At 48.7% G+C, this 17,262-nt stretch overlaps 1 protein-coding gene across 1 annotated transcript in view; it reads left to right on the forward strand.

Annotated features, from left to right (window-relative positions):
• CHRNG (cholinergic receptor nicotinic gamma subunit) overlaps positions 1-14,453 on the forward strand; it is a 35,261-nt gene extending 20,808 nt beyond the window's left edge. The window contains 8 exon segments of the mRNA XM_063131423.1: positions 208-239; positions 241-303; positions 305-413; positions 2,709-2,823; positions 5,132-5,246; positions 10,015-10,222; positions 12,873-13,006; positions 14,289-14,453. Coding sequence (XP_062987493.1) covers positions 208-239; positions 241-303; positions 305-413; positions 2,709-2,823; positions 5,132-5,246; positions 10,015-10,222; positions 12,873-13,006; positions 14,289-14,453 — 941 coding nt within the window.
• Positions 14,454-17,262: the final 2,809 nt, after the last annotated feature.

Consider the following 17,262-nt stretch of genomic DNA (forward strand, 5'->3'; position numbering starts at 1 on the left):
CTTTTCTACCCTTCCAGGACCACCATCATGAAATACGTTCGTATGACTAAAGTTGAGCCTTTCACAGGTTGCTCCGTTCCATTGGGCGCACTGAGCCTGCACCTCTCAGAAGCACCCTGGTTAATCCGACCTGGGTAAGTGTGCCTATGCGTTTCTACAAAATGGCTTCCCTCGCAATCTTCATGGGTGTTTGTCTCTTTCCAACAGAGAATGGGGAATGGGCAATTAAGCACCGGCCTGGCCAAGAAGATCGTGAATGCTGGACGTGTCTCACCGGATGATATCGGGTACCAGCAGATCACCTGTTTTCCTCCTCATCCAGAGGAAACCGCTCTTCTACATAATCAACATCATTATCCCGTGCGTGCTCATTTCCTCGGTTGCCGTGCTGGTGTACTTTCTGCCAGCTAAAGGTCAGCATCTCCGTGTCACTGTGGTGGCACCTCAGTTCTCCTAGATATTTTTTATTTATTATTTGTTTAATTTATAATCCTGTGTCGCCTTTCCTCCAAGGAGTCCAGGGTGGCCTATATGATCCTCCTTCTCTGCTTGTTATTTGAATTATTGTACATCACCGTGGCGATATTTCTGGAAAGTTGGTAGATAGACAGACAGTTCTATAGATAGACAGAGTGGCAGGGCAGATGGGAATGGGGGAAGGAAGAGTGTAGGGAACAGGCCAGGCAGGCAGAGGTGGCAAAGCCAAAGAGCGCGAGCCTATAAGTGGCTGATGCCATGGCTACTAGCCATGATGGCTACAGGCTACCTCCAGGGTTAGAAGCAGCATGCCTCTGAATGCTGAAACAAACTGGGCATGTTTAGCCTGGAGAAGAGAAGGTTGAGGGGAGACATGATAGTGCTTTTCAAATACTTGAAAGGTTGTCACACTGAGGAGGGCCAGGCTCTCTTCTCGATCACCCCAGAGTGCAGGACACGGAATAAAGCCAGATTCGGTCTGGACATCAGGAAAAACTTCCTGACTGTTAGAGCAGTACGACAATGGAACCAGTTCCCTAGGGAGGTTGTGGGCTCTCCCACACTAGAGGCCTTCAAGAGGCAGCTGGACAACCATCTGCCAGGGATGCTTTAGGGTGGATTCCTGCATTGAGCAGGGAGTTGGAACTCGATGGCCTTAAGAGGCCCCTTTCCAACTCTGCTATTCTATGATTCTATGATTCTATTAATTATTTGCATTTATATACCTCCTCATAGCCCAACCTCTCTGGGCGGTTTACAAAGATTAAAACAAGAACATTAAAATCAAATATACAGAATTTAAAAGCATAAAAACAGATTACATATAATATCTATCTATTCTGGGTTAATTAAAAGCTCAGCATGTGCTGTTAAATGCCTGGGAGAAGAGAAAAGTCTTGAACTGGTGCCTGAAAGAGAACAGTGTTAGCATCAGGCGAGCCTCATCGGGGAATCATTCCACAGTCGGGGGGTGGGGCACCACGGAAAAGGCCCTCTCCCTTGTTGCCATCCTCTGAGCTTCCCTCGGAGTAGGCACCCGGAGGAGGACCTTAGATATTGAACATCTAAGAAGGACGTTAGATGTTCCTCACTGTGGGAAAGAGGATGTGGGATTCCATAGGCCTGTGGTCTGACCCAGCACGGCTCTTCTTAGGTTGCTAATGTCTTTCAGACAAAGGGTGAATTGAACTGGAAGATTCAGGAAAGGTAGGGTGAGCATATGGAAAGGAGGACAAGGCTTTTATATCTTCAACAGTTGCATAGAAAAGGGAATTTCAGCAGGTGTCATTTGGATGCATGCAGCATCTGGTGAAATTCCTTCTTCATCAAAAAAGTTAAAACTGTAGGAGCCCTGCCTAGCGTGACTAGGTACAACAGATGTCAGGGCTCCTGCAGCTTTAACTGTTGTGAGGAAGAGGGAAATTCACCAGGTGCTGCATGCATAACAATGACATCTGCTGAAATTCTCCTTTCAATACAACTGTTAAAGATACAGGAGCCCTGTCCTCCTTTCCATCTGGTCACCCTAGTCCTGCTTTTCATATGGTCACCTTAATGAAAGGCCAACCAAGGCAGTGTGGTATAGTGGCTAAGGTGTCAGGCTGGGAGTTGGGAGATCCAAGTTCTAGTCCCCACTCAGCCGTGGAAACTCACTGGGTGACTTTGGGCCAGTCACAGACTCAGCCCAACTGACCTCACAGGGTTGTTGTGAGGATAAAATGGAGAGGAGGAGGATTATGTACACCACCTTGGGTTCCTTGGAGGAAAAAAGGTGGGATATAAATGAAATAAATAAATAAATAAACAAAATAAGGCCAATCTGAGATGTTGATGCCTTTGCTTCTGGACCAGGTTCTGGCTTGGTGATGAATCAACAACATTCAGTGATTGAATCAACCTTTTCCTTTAACCATGTGGCAGCAGAGAGAGAGAAAACGTGGGCGGTGGGGGTGGACGGGACACTGTCCCAAGTTTAGTGTGGTGTGAATTGGTGCCAGTTCTAAAATTTTTGAATATCAGTTGCCAGGAAGACCGTTAACTGATGCATGCCAGTGCAACCCAAGCGTCTATTTCTGGAAGGATTTGGCATTGCTGGGGTCGGAAGAATCGGGGCAGGGCCCGGCGAGAAAGAGCAAGACAGGAGTCTCCCTCACCATGTCCCAGTCATCGTTGCCGCCATGTTACCCCTCCCGGGCACTTCAGTTGATCGCTTGCTTGTCTTGTCTCTGCAGCTGGTGGTCAGAAGTGTACGGTTTCCATCAATGTCCTCCTAGCCCAGACTGTCTTCCTCTTCCTGATTGCAAAAAAGGTCCCCGAAACGTCCCAGGCTGTGCCACTCATTGGAAAGTAAGCATTTCCTGTTCCCAAACGCAGGGTTACGGTGTCCAGCTTGTGTTCTTCTGGAACTCATTTACCAATACTGGTCCCCGAAAAGAAAATACTCTTTACATTTACAGAACAATCCTAAGTGTGCTTACTCAGAAGTAAGTTTGTCCGTGTTCATTGACACCTGGGCTGCCACCTTGTATCCACTTACCTGGGAGTAACATTTATTTAAATAAATGGGCCTCACTTCTGAGTAGACATGTATGGGATTGCGCTGTTACTGCGTTGCAAGTGTGTGTCGGACTACAGCCTTAATGTACCTGCTTTGTTTAGGGTGACCATATGAAAAGGAGGACCGGGCTCCTGTATCTTTAACAGTTGTATTGAAAAGGGAATTTCAGCAGGTGTCATTTGTATATATGGGGAACCTGGTGAAATTTCCTCTTCATCACCACAGTTAAAGGTGCAGGAGCTATACTAGAGTGACCAGATTTAAAAGAGGGCAGGGCACCTGCAGCTTTAACTGTTGTGATGAAGAGGAAATTTCACCAGGTTCTCCATATATACAAATGACACCTACTGAAATTCCCTTTGCAATACAACTGTTAAAGATACAGGAGCCCTGTCCTCCTTTTCATAGGGTCACCCTAGCTTTGTTTTATTTAATTTAGGGTGACCCTATGGAAAGGAGGACCGGGCTCCTGTATCTTTAACAGTTGCATAGAAAAGGGAATTTCAGCAGGTGTCCTTTGTATGCATGCAGCACCTGGTGAAATTTCCTCTTCATCACAACAGATAAAGTTGCAGGAGCCCCGCCCTTTATTCTAGAGTCACCAGATACAAAAGAGAGCAGGGCTCCTGCAGCTTTAACTGTTGTAATGAAGAGGAAATTTCACCAGGTGCTGCATGCATACAAAGGACACCTGTTGAAATTTCCTTTTCTATGCAACTGTTAAAGATACAGGAGCCTGGTCCTCCTTTCCATAGGGTCACCCTAAATTAAATAAAACAAAGCTAGGGTGACCCTATGAAAAGGAGGACAGGGCTCCTGGATCTTTAACAGTTGTATTGAAAAGGGAATTTCAGCAGGTGTCATTTGTATATATGGGGAACCTGGTGAAATTCCCTTTTCATCACCACAGTTAAAGCTGCAGGTGCCCTGCCCTCCTTTCCGTATGGTTACCCTACCTCAACCCAAGGGCAGAATGCAGTTTCAGAGCATCTCTCAGGGGCCAGCAGGGGCCAAAGGAAAAAAAGGGGCAGGGGCAAAATACCGAAAATACCAGTTGTTGTTTTTTACTTTAAAGTAGTTTCTGCCAAAATCTAAGCCTTAGGAGAAGTATCCAGACCTTTTGCAATTGGGATTGAGGTTTAGAAACAGTGCAAAAGCCAGGAACCTTCCAAACTGCAGTTGGGGGGAAGTGGTGTGGCCCTCTGGGAATCCCATATTGGGAAATCGGAAGGGCCGGATTCAGCCCACGGCCTAAGAACCTACGAAGAGCCCTGCTGGATCAGACCAAAGATCCATCTAGTGCAGCACTCTGTTTTCACACTGGTCAACTTACTGCCTCTTCTACTAGAGGTAGCGCATAGCCATCAGGGCTAGTAGCCATTGGTAGCCTTCTCCTCCTCCAGGAATTTATCCAGCCCCCTTTCAAAGCCATCCAAATTGGTGGCAGTCACCGCATCTTGTGGTAGCGAATTCCATAGTTTAACACAGAGGAGGGCCAGGATCTCTTCACGATCCTCCCAGAGTGCAGGACACGGAATAACAGGCCCAAGTTACAGGAAGCCAGATTCCGGCTGGACATCAGGAAAAACTTCCTGACTGTTAGAGCAGTACGACAATAGAATCAGTTGCCTAGGGAGGTTGTGGGCTCTCCCACACTAGAGGCCTTCAAGGGGCAGTTGGACAACCATCTGTCACGGATGCTTTAGGGTGGATTCCTGCATTGAGCAGGGGGTTGGACTCGATGGCCTTGAAGGCCCCTTCCAACTCTGCTATTCTATGATTTTATGAGTCTATGAACTATGCACTGAGCCCTTCACTCAGGAGTCAATATTTCCTGGACATCAGGAAAAACTTCCTGACTGTTAGAGCAGTACGACAATGGAACCAGTTACCTAGGGAGGTGGTGGGCTTTCTCACACTAGAGGCATTCAAGGGGCAGCTGGACAACCATCTGTCAGGGATGCTTTAGGGTGGATTCCTGCATTGAGCAGGGGGTTGGACTCGATGGCCTTGAAGGCCCCTTCCAACTCTGCTATTCTATGATTCTATGATTCTATGATAGTAGCTCACTGGTGTTCCCTTTCTTTTGCATTAAAGGTACTTAACCTTCCTCCTAGTCATCACCATCGCCATAGTCGTGAATGCCGTCATTGTTCTCAATGTTTCCTTGCGGACCCCTAATACCCACGCTATGTCCGAGCGAGTCCGGCAGGTAAGGCCCAGAGAATGCTACCTTGGCCACCTGGAATCCTCCGGGCCCCTGGGCCCGTCACCTGCTCTTAGGGGAGGTCTGCTCACCTTGCGCCTTCCGGCTGTCCTGAGCTCCACAACTTGGGGCGCGTCTTCTTCTTAAAACATCAAGCTTCCTCTTCCCCCCTCTACCTCCCCACACCCCGGCCCGACCCAACATTTCCAGACCACAGCCAAGGGTGGCAGGGCTGGTTCTAGGGGTGAACAAACCCCAAAAGAGGGGGGAATCCTCGAACCTGTCCTCAAAACTGCTGAGGCCCTCTAAAAAGTCAGTAGATAAAGGATTGCAAGTCTTAAGAAAAGAGCCAATGCAGAAGCAATTGCAAACTACTTCATAGTCAATCACCGTAGCAACGTTACTATCACCAGTCAATCACCCCCTCCCCAAGCCTCTGCCAATGTGAAATCCTTGAATGCATAGGTCCTGATCTCCCACCCTATGCTGAGCACACGTCCTCCGATAACAGAGTTTATCTCTCCCCCTTGAACTACTTCTTACACCGGCACTGCTGGCTGCTGCACGGATCTTAACCCTGTTGTTCCATTGATATGCTCTGTGAATATGCCCCCCCATAAGTTTAAGGCTCTGGCTTGGAGCAAACTTGAAAACTGGTCCACCCAGACTATTGTTAGGGGATTGGGGGGTTGAGCTGGATGATCTCCTGGGATCCCTTCCAAATTGAATCGTTCTTGATTCTAAATGCTCTGGAGCAAGGGTGGGCAGCTTCTGGGGGTCGGGGGACTGCTCTGCTCCCTCAAAACCCACACACACCCCTGCTGAAATTGCTGTCACTCAATTTGATGTGCAACGGTTTTTGGTGTTTTGTTTATGCCGCTGCAAATTCAGCAGCAGGGCTGGGGGCATGCCCTTGCAAAGACAGCCACGCCGGCCACATGCGGCCTACGTGTTTGAACCCTGCCGGGCTGGGTTAGTCCCAACCCATCATCTGGCTGTGCCCATTCGATTGTCAGGTGATAGGCTGTAATCAGGATTAATTGTTAAGGCGGTAAGGTTGCAGTCTGGACTAATTGTTAGTCCATCTTTATTTGAATGATAAGGAAATGGTCAGAGGCAGGGAAGTGAATTTTAGGACATCTGCCAGGGCGTTTAATGCCGTACGTCCACTTATGTGCAACCCATACAGTGTGGCGTAGTGGCTAGCGTGTCAGACTGGGAGTCGGGAGATCTGGGTTCTAGTCCCCACTTGGCCATGGAAACCTACTGGGTGACTTTGGGCCAGTTGCAGACTCTCAGCCCAGCCTACCTCACAGGGTTGTTGTTGTGAGGTTAAAAATGGAGAGGAGGAGAAGGATTATATATGCCACCATGGGGTTCCTGGGAGAAAAAAAAAGCAGGGAATAATAATAATAATAATAATAATAATAATAATAATAATAATAATAATATTTAGGGATGTGCTCTGCTTCTCTTCGGTTCAGAGAAGCAGGAGCGAGGCGGCCTAATTCGCCTCCGGAAAAGGCGGAGGCGAAGAGAGTCAGGGGGGATGCGGATCGAGGCGAAGAGGATCGCCTCAATCCGGAGCTTCGCCTGCAGGTAAGTAGGGGGGGGAGAGGGACTCATCTGGCGCTGCCGGCAACGCCATCCATGCAGCGGCGGCAGCGCCAGGTAAGGAAGCAGGGAGGAGGGACGCTTACCTGCATCTATCGTGGGCTTCAATTGAGGCCCCGGTTGAAGGTGGAAGTGAAGGCCGAGGCCTCTTCCGGCTTCAACCGGGGCCTCAATTGAAGCCCGTGACGGATGCAGGTAAGGAGGCGATGGGGGGTGGCTTATCTTGCATTCCCGACCCAGAATGCAATTTCCGGATCGGGCTATGAAGCAGAATGGGGGGGTCCGTGCACACCCCTAATAATATTTTTTTTAAAAGGACATAATTAATAAAAAATGCCAGTAAACCTCCAGGGACCTCATTCCAAAGGAAAACATATGCTGCACCTTTGGAAATCCTTCCCCTTTAGAGCCTTGGGATGAGCATGGCAGTATTGTTACAGGCTGCAGCATCCCCCGATGCGTTCTAAATAGATCTCCCCGCCCCCTGAATGAATGAAATCTTTATCGCTAAAAGCGAGAAGCCATCACAATTTGCCGTAGTTAGAAAAATAAAATACAAGTAAAAAGATGAGCTAAAGTAAATGGAATAAGAATAGAGAGTTTAAAATAAAATAAAAATGCTAGACAAAAATACAAGAATAGAAAAGTACAAAATCACGTTAACATACATTAAGAGCTCCTCAGTGGGGTCCTAGATCAGCATGTATAAAAAGGGCAACATCTCCAGCTCCCCAATACAATACATGTAAATGGTCTTCATGCCTAGTAGCTTCATCCCACGTCGGCGGCGGCGGCGGCGGCATGGACGGCTCTTCCTCGTTTCTTTTACAAGGAAGTCAGACTATCGTTTTCGGGGTGCACTGGGATCGCATAGAAGCGCTCTGGGAGCGACGTGCGGATCCCCCCCTGGCGGCAGAGCTCCTAAGATCCTTTGCATACCAGGGAAAGGGATTAAGGGGGGAAATGGAAAAAAAATCATTAAAAAATCAACAGATGATCCAATCTGATTCAAATTTAGTATGCTTAAAGCCCTCCTTAATATCTATTTGATGTCTTTATCTTGAAAGCTTATGCAGATGTAAGCATTTGTTTAATTTTTCTTTAAACATATCAACTCCTCCTCCTGCGCCCCCAGTGGCCGCTCGGAGAACTGTTGGGTACTGAAACAGAGATTCCAGCAACAGGAGTCCCGCTCGCAACCTTCCAGGAAAGAAAATACTCACTAGGCTGACCCTATGAAAAGGAGGACAGGGCTCCTGTATCTTTAACAGTTGCATAGAAAAGGGAAGTACAGCAGGTGTCATTTGTATATATGGAGAACCTGGTGAAATGCCCTCTTCATCACCACAGTTCAAGCTGCAGGAGCTATACTAGAGTGACCAGATTTAAAAGAGGGCAGGGCTCCTGCAACTTTAACTGTTGCGATGAATAGGAAATTTCATCAGGTTCTCCATATATACAAATAGCACCTGCTGAAATTTCCCTTTTCAATACAACTGTTAAAGATACAGGAGCCCTGTCCTCCTTTTCATAGGGTCACCCTAATACTCACAGACACAAGATTTCTTCAGCAAAGAGTTTTACTGAGGTTTTCACACGTTCCAGTACAAGAATCTCCTGGCAATAAATAGTAACGCCAACCACATCCATCACCTCATCAAACATCTTATACTATTGTACAGCTTTATATACATTTCCTTCGGAGTATGATGGCACAGTTCCATCACTCAATTATTCAATTACCCTTGACATTTACAGGCCAGCACTGGTACGTAGCACCTGTGTGAAACTCTGTGCCAAAGTCCAGTGGGTTTTTTTCCCTTCCAGGGCGTAACCCTCTGTGGGTAACTTTTCCAGCCCTGACAAAAACAACAAATGATTCGCTCCTAAACAGGTAGCAAAATAGGTCGGGTCTTATAGCACGATTAAAGCAGGATGCATGGGAGTACTTCACAGTCAAAGCAGACTATAGACTGGAAAACTTCGGAGTCCTTTGCATGCGATTCGCAGTGATTGCACAGTATAACCCTGGCGTGATGAAGCTATAGCGTTCAACTTGCTTGTAGCTAAGGCAAATTTTGCAACCAGAGCAGTAATAAATACGTTATTGCCAGCCAGCAAGACACAGATTTGCTCAAGAGAAGGTCGGTTAGAAAGGTAGCGAAGAATGCAATCAATTATTATTTTGTCTAGGGCATGTTGCCATGACACAGGCTCTGAACACCAGGCCTGGCCACAGCTACTCCCTGCTCAAACCAAGCACCACCGCTTGATACACCTGAGGCAAGGGATAAAAACCACCTTCCTCCAAACTATGTGGAGAAAGGGGTTAAATGGAGAAGGATTTGAATATATGAAATAAAACACTGTGAGTTATATGTGCTGAGGGGAATGATTGTCAGAATGGGTGCTAAATGTGTAAACTTCAGAGGATAAATGCCAAACAGACACGTGGGATTTTTGTGGTAGTTAAAAACAAAATAATTAAAATTTATTTTTAAAAGTTCACAAGCTTTGTTTCAAATAAAACGTTTAAAAACCTTTTTTGAAACCTTTCATCCCATCCTTTCCCTCATTCACATACAGCTTTCCTTTCACACAATCACTCTTGAGCTTTCTTTATTATCTGTATTGTTTAATATACGTCAACTACATGCACACCACACTCCAAGGACACCACTCTCTACACTGACCCTCAAATTTCCCAGGACTTAAGTACTCTAAACACAGAGAGCACTAAAGACTCTAAGACAGCCTTTCTCAACATGGGGCGCTCCAGATGTGTTGGACTACAACTCCCAGAATGCCCCAGCCAGCTGGCTGGGGCATTCTGGGAGATGCAGTCCAACACATCTGGAGCGCCCCAGGTTGAGAAAGGCTGCTCTAAGAGGACCTCAAAAGTCCCCCTCAATCCCCTCCGTCCTTCCCTTATATATCCCTCCTCCCCCTCCCCAGACATTCTCACTCTGCCCACTCAGGCCCACGTTCTAAACTCACCACAGACTTACAAACTGCAGACATACATTTGGGAACTGACTTGTGGGGTGTAACACCAGATGTATATAAAGGGCACGGCAACATCGCAAATTAACCCATGGCCCTGGGAGGGCCTCCTGAGTACGCAGCACTGCTTTATCCCTCTTCCTCCCTCTCTCCCCAGGTGTTCCTGCACCTGGTGCCACGTTACTTGGGCATGCACACCCGGCGCAACGACGTGCCTGCCGGGAACCCAGTCGTCCGTCGACGGAGCTCGCTGGGGCTCATGGCGAAAGCCGACGAGTACATGCTCTTGAAGGCGCGGAGCGAGCTCCTCTTCGAGAGGCAGAGGGAGCGCGTTGGGCTGATGAAGATCTTCCTGGCCAGGATAGGTGAGCGGCTTTCGTTTGCTCTGTACGAGCCTCCCACAAACCAGCGCCCTCCAGATGTGTTGGACTGCAACCCCCATCCTTCCCAGCCAGGGTGGCCAGGTGGGAGTTGTAGTCCGACACATCTGGAAGGTGCCGGGTTGGAGGCGGCTGTTTTAGTGGATAGAGCTCTGGAGATGCACGGCGGCTGCTTGTTCAGTTTTATCTACAGATGGAGAAGGGGTACATCAGCCAGTACACAGCAAGCAACCCCTGTCCCAAAACAGCATCAACACAGGGCAAGCTCAACAGCAAATTTGGCCAGCAAGTTCCACCTGCTGCACCTGCTTTTCCCATAAGAAGAGTCCCACTGGATCAGACCAAGGGTCCATCTAGTCCAGCATTCTGTTCACACAGGGGCCAACCAGCCATCGGCCAGGACCCCGCAAGCATGGTGCAAGAGCCCATGTTCCCCAGCAGGTGGTGTATATAGGCTTACTTTCTCTGCTACTGGAGGTAGCACATCGCTATCAGAGCTAGGAGCTATTGCTAGCCTTCTCCTCCAAGAATTTGTCTAACCCCCTGTGAAAGCCTTGCAAATTGGTGGCCATCACTACATCTTGTGGCAGTGAATTCCGTGGTTTAACTCTGCGCTGTGCGAAGGACTTCCTTTTATCCGCCCTGAATCTCCTACCAATCAGCTTCATGGGATGACCCCTTGGGTTTCTAGTGTTATGGAAGAGGGAGAAAAATGTCTCCCTAGCCACATTTTCCACATAATTTTGTACACCTCTGTGATGTCGCCCCTCAGCCTCCTTTTTTTTCCAAGCTAAACAATCCCAGCTCTTTGGGAGGCGGTTCTGCTACATTAGGCCACACTCTGCAAGTGTGACCTGCATTCCAAGGGCTTGGATCATCAGCTACCCACCAGGACCCATTAAGGTCAGTTATACAAAACCCTTTGGAGTCTGTGAACAGCAGGACAGCATGGCAGGTACAAGGCCTGGGTCTTTCTCACACAAACCCTGTCCAGACGGCACACTAATCCATGGTGGTTAAGCATTTTGACATAAACATTACGGCTTAGCGTCTCGTGTGAACCATCCCTAATCATAGTGGTTACATAACCACGCGTTAACCATTTGCTGCAAAAAGCTTAACCATGGCTTAGCGTGTTGTCTGAACAGGTCCACCGTGGCCAGCTACTGACGCCTGCCCAGACAGGATGTTCACAGACTGCTCAGTGCGGTTCGCTCTTGATCCGGGGTATATCAATTGCTTTTGTTTCTGGATTGGATGAACATGTGAACCCTTTTGATTGAACAGATTCTAGTCTGTTACAGGGGGGGGGGGATACAGTTGTGTGATTCCTTAAAGACCAACAGTTGGATCCAGGATCTGCCTGATTTTAGGGAATCCGCCTTCACAGCTCGCTCCATTCAGCAGGGTCCCCAACCCTCTGCGTAGAGTTTTGATGGTCTGGAAGCGTTGCTGCAGGGAGAGGGGTGCAGAGATGGTCCAGTTGCACGTGCCTTAAATCTGGATCCAATCCCAACTGATTTATTGAAGCATATGCATTCAACTGGAGATGCTAAATACTGAACCGGGCACTGCCTGAACGTATACTATGATCAATCATAGAACCATAGAATAGCAGAGTTGGAAGGGGCCTACAAGGCCATCGAGTCCAACCCCCTGCTCAATGCAGGAATCCACCCTAAAGCATCCCTGACAGGTGGTTGTCCAGCTGCCTCTTGAAGGCCTCTAGTGTGGGAGAGCCCACCACCTCCCTAGGTAACTGATTCCATTGTTGTACTGCTCTAACAGTCAGGAAGTTTTTCCTGATGTCCAGCTGGAATCTGGCTTCCTTTAACTTGAGCCCGTTATTCCGTGTCCTGCACTCTAGGAAGATCGAGAAGAGATCCTGGCCCTCCTCTGTGTGACAACCTTTGAAGTCTTTGAAGAGTGCTCTCATGTCTCCCCTCCATCTTCTCTTCTCCAGGCTAAACATGCCCAGTTCTTTCAGTCTCTCTTCATAGGGCTTTGTTTCCAGACCCCTGATCATCCTGGTTGCCCTCCTCTGAACCCGCTCAGGTTACTGGTAGTGATGGCTACCACTAACCTATTGCTCCAACACCTTTAAAACCACAGACTTGGTTGTCTCAAAGATTACTCATTCATTTGCTCGTAATGTTTTCATACCTTGCATCCACCAGGTCGGAGGACACTTAAAAGTCGTCTGGATCAAGACATAACTGCTGCGTTTGTTCTTGTTAGCCAAAGGAGGTATGCATATGTGCCATGTGTACATCTGGAGACTTCTCTGAAATTTCTCACTGTGGCCTTGTTGCAGTGCTGAAGAGGCAAGCTGGTTTTCAGTTCAACTTTGCAGTGAATTGCCTCTTCAGCATGTGGTGGAAGCTTCAAAGAAACCACGAGCCCGTCAGCATTTTTGCTCTCATATTTTCATCATGGTCCTAAAGTCCACTTATACCAGAGTTCACCGGTGGGCTTGAGACCAAAATTTACAGATTGTCACCCTTAGCGCTATAATGCACTCTGTCCTTTGCACATGCTCTAGCGCCAGGAATAGGAAGTGTTGGCCCTGGATTTCTCCTATCCTGATGCTATCTCTACATCCTTGACATTTCGCCTTTCTAATACCCATTCCCAGGAGGAGGCTTAGAGAATGGCTGTCCCCAGGACTTTTGCAACAGCCTGCGTCATGCTGCTCCAGAGATCCAGGCCTGTGTAGATGCTTGCAACCACATCACCAGAACTTTACAAGAGAAGAGTGACTTTGACAGTGTAAGTTCCACCCTAGGATGTTCAGGTTCGTTGAGCCCCCTTCACACATGCTTGTCCATCTGCCGACGACTGCAACACCCAGCGATGCTTTTGCACGTGTGAAACATCAGAGACAGAAGTTTTATATCTTTTCAAACATCGTATTTCTCATTGTAGCCAATTAACACACATCCAGTGCCTCGTGAAAATCACGTAAATGTTTCCTCCATCTTCTCTGAGCTGGTGAGAAGAGGGGGCTATTTTATCTGAGCCCTAACCCTGGCAGTGCTTAGGACCTGGCAGGTGCAACAAGGATGGTCTGTGGACCTCTCAGAGGTCTGTGGACCTCTTAAGTCTGCTTGCACTGTACTCAGTGGAGGCTGGTGGCTCTGAGGTCAGTGGGGCAGTGAATCTACTCTGGGTTTCCATCAGACTCAGTCAGATCTCCAAAGTCAGATCTCAATATGAGCCAACAGTGTGATGTGGCTGCAAAAAAAGCAAATAATACTTTGGGCTGCATTAATAGAACTAGAGCTTCCAAATCGCGCGAGGTACTGGTTCCCTTCTATTCGGCCCTGGTTAGGCTTCATCTTGAGTATTGTCATCCAGTTCTGGGCTCCACACTTCAGGCAGACAAGCTGGAGGGGGTTCAGAGGAGGGAAATGAGGATGATCAGGGGTCCTGTGAGGAGAGACTGAAAGAACTGGGGTTGTTTAGCCTGGAGAAGAGAAGACAAAGGGGAGACTTGAGAGCACCTTTCAAATGCTTGAAAGGTTGTCACACAAAGGAGGGCCAGGATCTCTTCTCGATCCTCCCAGAATGCAGGACGTGGAATAACGGGCTCAAGTGACAGGAAGCCAGATTCCAGCTGCACATCAGGAAAAACTTCCTGTCTGTTAGAGTAGTACGACAATGGAACCAGTGACCTAGGGAGGTTGTGGGCTCTCCCACACTAGAGGCCTTCAAGAGGCAGCTGGACAACCCTCTGTCAGGGATGCTTTAGGGTGGATCCCTGCATTGAGCAGGGGGTTGGACTCGATGGCCTTTTAGGCCCCTTCCAACTCTACTATTCTATGAGTCTAGGAGCTACCCAAGGTGCAAAGCCAAATGGATAGCTCTGCACCTGGGATAGTTCCTTGAGAATTCTGACTGGTTCTGTCTGAAACCACGAACCGATTCACACACACACACACACAGACATTGGAGCCACCTGCCTCCACCGTCTGTACTACTTGTACACACCTGCATGGCTTAGAAACCTTTTATTAACCTCACAGCCGGGCTGATCTTTCCTCCTTTGCAGGAGAATGAGGAGTGGATCCTCGTGGGGAGAGTCATCGACCGCATCTGCTTCCTCATCATGGCCTCCGTCCTCGTTTTCGGAACCGTCGGCATCTTCCTCATGGCGCACTTCAATCAGGCACCACCGGAGCCCTTTCCTGGAGATCCCAAACTCTACTTGCCCTAGCAGTAAAGGGCGTGGGGCTGTGGAACCCCCACGGGCTTGCGCTTGTGCAAACTCACCAGTGATTTCACGGGGCCTGATGGATCTCTGTGCTGGGGGTGGGGCTTTTTGTGCCGGGGTGTATTGGCATGCTCCAACACCCCCTAGACTAGTGGTCCCCAACGCGCTGCTTACGGGCACCACAGTGCCCACGGGACCTTGGACAGCGCCCACGAAGCTCTCCATCCCTGCAACCTTCAAAAATGTATTTTTCATTAAAAAAAAAAAAAACTTGGAAAATGTTGAGTTGCCAGTTTTCCTTCCTGTTCCTGAACCTGCTGCTGATTGGCTGATCAGCTGTTCATCAGGCCAGAAGGGAAGGAAAGAGCTTCTTTGTGGCACCAGGCAGAGGGAGGTCTGGCTTAAACAGTAAGAGAAAGGCTAAAAGGTTCACATCTGATACTTCTGCTCTGAGAACCTGCCCTAGCCCCTGAAGGTAGACCAAGAATCATAGAATAGCAGAGTTGGAAGGGGCCTACAAGGCCATCGAGTCCAACCCCCTGCTCAATGCAGGAATCCACCCTAAAGCATCCCTGACAGAGGGTTGTCCAGCTGCCTCTTGAAGGCCTCTAGTATGGGAGAGCCCACAACCTCCCTAGGTAACTGATTCCATTGTCGTACTGCTCTAACAGTCAGGAAGTTTTTCCTGATGTCCAGCTGGAATCTGCCTTCCTGTAACTTGAGCCCGTTATTCTGCGTCCTGCATTCTGGGAGGATCGAGAAGAGATCCTGGCCCTCCTCTGTGTGACAACCTTTTAAGTATTTGAAGAGTGCTGTCATGTCTCCCCTCCATCTTCTCTTCTCCAGGCTAAACACGCCCAGCTTCTCTACATTTTTTAAAAATTGTGTTGCCTGATTGGTGCTTTCTGCATCTGCTTTCTTTCTGAGTTTATGCTCGGCTCTATTACATGGGTGGCCACGTGGTTTGAAACAGAATACTTCCTCTCTCTGCGTGCGCCATGTGCTCCATTCACTTTAAAGAGACAGCGCCATCTAGTGCCGTAATTATGGAACAATGCCGAGTGGACACAGTGGAAGACTGTGCGATTTCCTGGATGGACCACCACAAGGCAGATTCCTATGTCCTAAGAGATGAGGAAGGAAGGATTTCTAGATGCTGGTCAGCCCAAAGAGCGGGTCACGTAATAAAAACCCTCCCTGGACTGCCACGACTTCGGGTTGTAGCTGCATGGCTGGTTGAAGGCACCTTCCACACAGGAAAACCAGATGTCAAGAACAAGGGAGCTAGCTGCCAACGATGGGTGCTGTAGACCCACACATTAGGAGGGTGCCAGGTTAGGGAAGGCTGATGATGAGAGTTGTGGGTCACAGGGTGATTTTCAGAACCAGAAAAAGCACATGGCAATGCCCTTTGCACATTCAGCTTAGCGGGGCTTGCGTGGGAGAACAACCCCCCCCCAGTGAATAGTGAAAGATAACGATCTCCCAACCCTGGTAGTGCCTGCCTAATGATCTCCCAAGGGTAGGGTGACCATATGGAAAAGAGGACAGGGCTCCCGTATCTTTAACAGTTGCATTGAAAAGGGAATTTCAGCAGGTGTCATTGGTATACATGCAGCACCTCTTGAAATTCTCTCTTCGTCACAACCGTGAAAGCTGCAGGAGCCCTGCCCTCTTTTGTATCTGGTCACTCTAGCATAGCTCCTGCAGCTTTAACTTGTGATGAAGAGGGAATTTCAACAGGTGCTGCCTGTATACAAACGACACCTGCTGAAATCCCCTTTTCTATACAACCGTTAAAGATCCAGGAGCCCAGTCCTCCTTTCCATAGGGTCACCCTACCCAAGGGGCCTGGTAATGCCTGCCTCTTTTACTCCTGACCCCCCCCCCCAGCGAATGCCACATCCTTTGCTTTCGTCCAAAAGCTATTTTCGCTGCTCCTCTATCTCACTTACACACTCGCCATCCGGGATGCCTCAAACAGAGCGGCGAGTTGGGCATTTGGACAAGTTTGTGTTCCTGCTGTCAGAACAAGGCCAAAGCGGCTCTGTTTTCCGCTGCCCCCGTCGCTACGTTGTTCGGGCACCTCTCCAGGCCTCATCAAAACAGCAGCCTCCGAGAGCCTCTCTGCAAAATCCTCTTCCAAGGAACTGCCAGAAACTCTGGCCAGATTGGCTCGCTCTTGCTCTTCGACGCTGCGGCAGGTGCGCCAGGCCAGTAGCGGTAATGACAGTGAGCGAGAAGAGAAAAGAAGGGTTTAGATAAAGTCCAGGTCATTAATTCGAGGCGATGGAGGGATTTTGCTCCCACGTTCTTGAAAGGTGGAGAGTTCAAGACAGCTGTCTTGGGAGAATCGGTTTTCTTCGGAGGAAAGGGAAGCTTACGGGCTTGTGGCCGTCTGCTTATTCGAAGGATTTGTCGAGGTTGAGAAAGTGCTGTAACAAACGCATGTTTCTCGCAAACAGCGGAGGAGAGGCAGCGAACCTGTTCCTCCAATGTGTTCATTTCAGATTGCAGGTGGAGACTCACACGACAGTTTGGGGCACTCCCTGCATGTAGAAAACCAGCATATCTACAACTTCTCTTCCTGATGTGCCAGTTTTCTTCGTAGAATATGCGCATTGTTGTGTGCACCCTGTGAGCAGAAACGGCAGAATGACGAAGGCAGAACACAGCAGAAAGACCTGGTGCTACTTCACACACGCAGCTTGAATGACATCATCTCCAGCAAGGGTATCAGAAGCTACTTAGGATAGGCTTAAAATAGTCACGCTCACGGTCGGCCCCGCCCACTCTGCCTTTTGCTCCACCC

Source organism: Elgaria multicarinata, chromosome 8 (genome assembly GCF_023053635.1).
Source record: "Elgaria multicarinata webbii isolate HBS135686 ecotype San Diego chromosome 8, rElgMul1.1.pri, whole genome shotgun sequence".
Taxonomy (NCBI): Eukaryota; Metazoa; Chordata; class Lepidosauria; order Squamata; family Anguidae; genus Elgaria; species Elgaria multicarinata.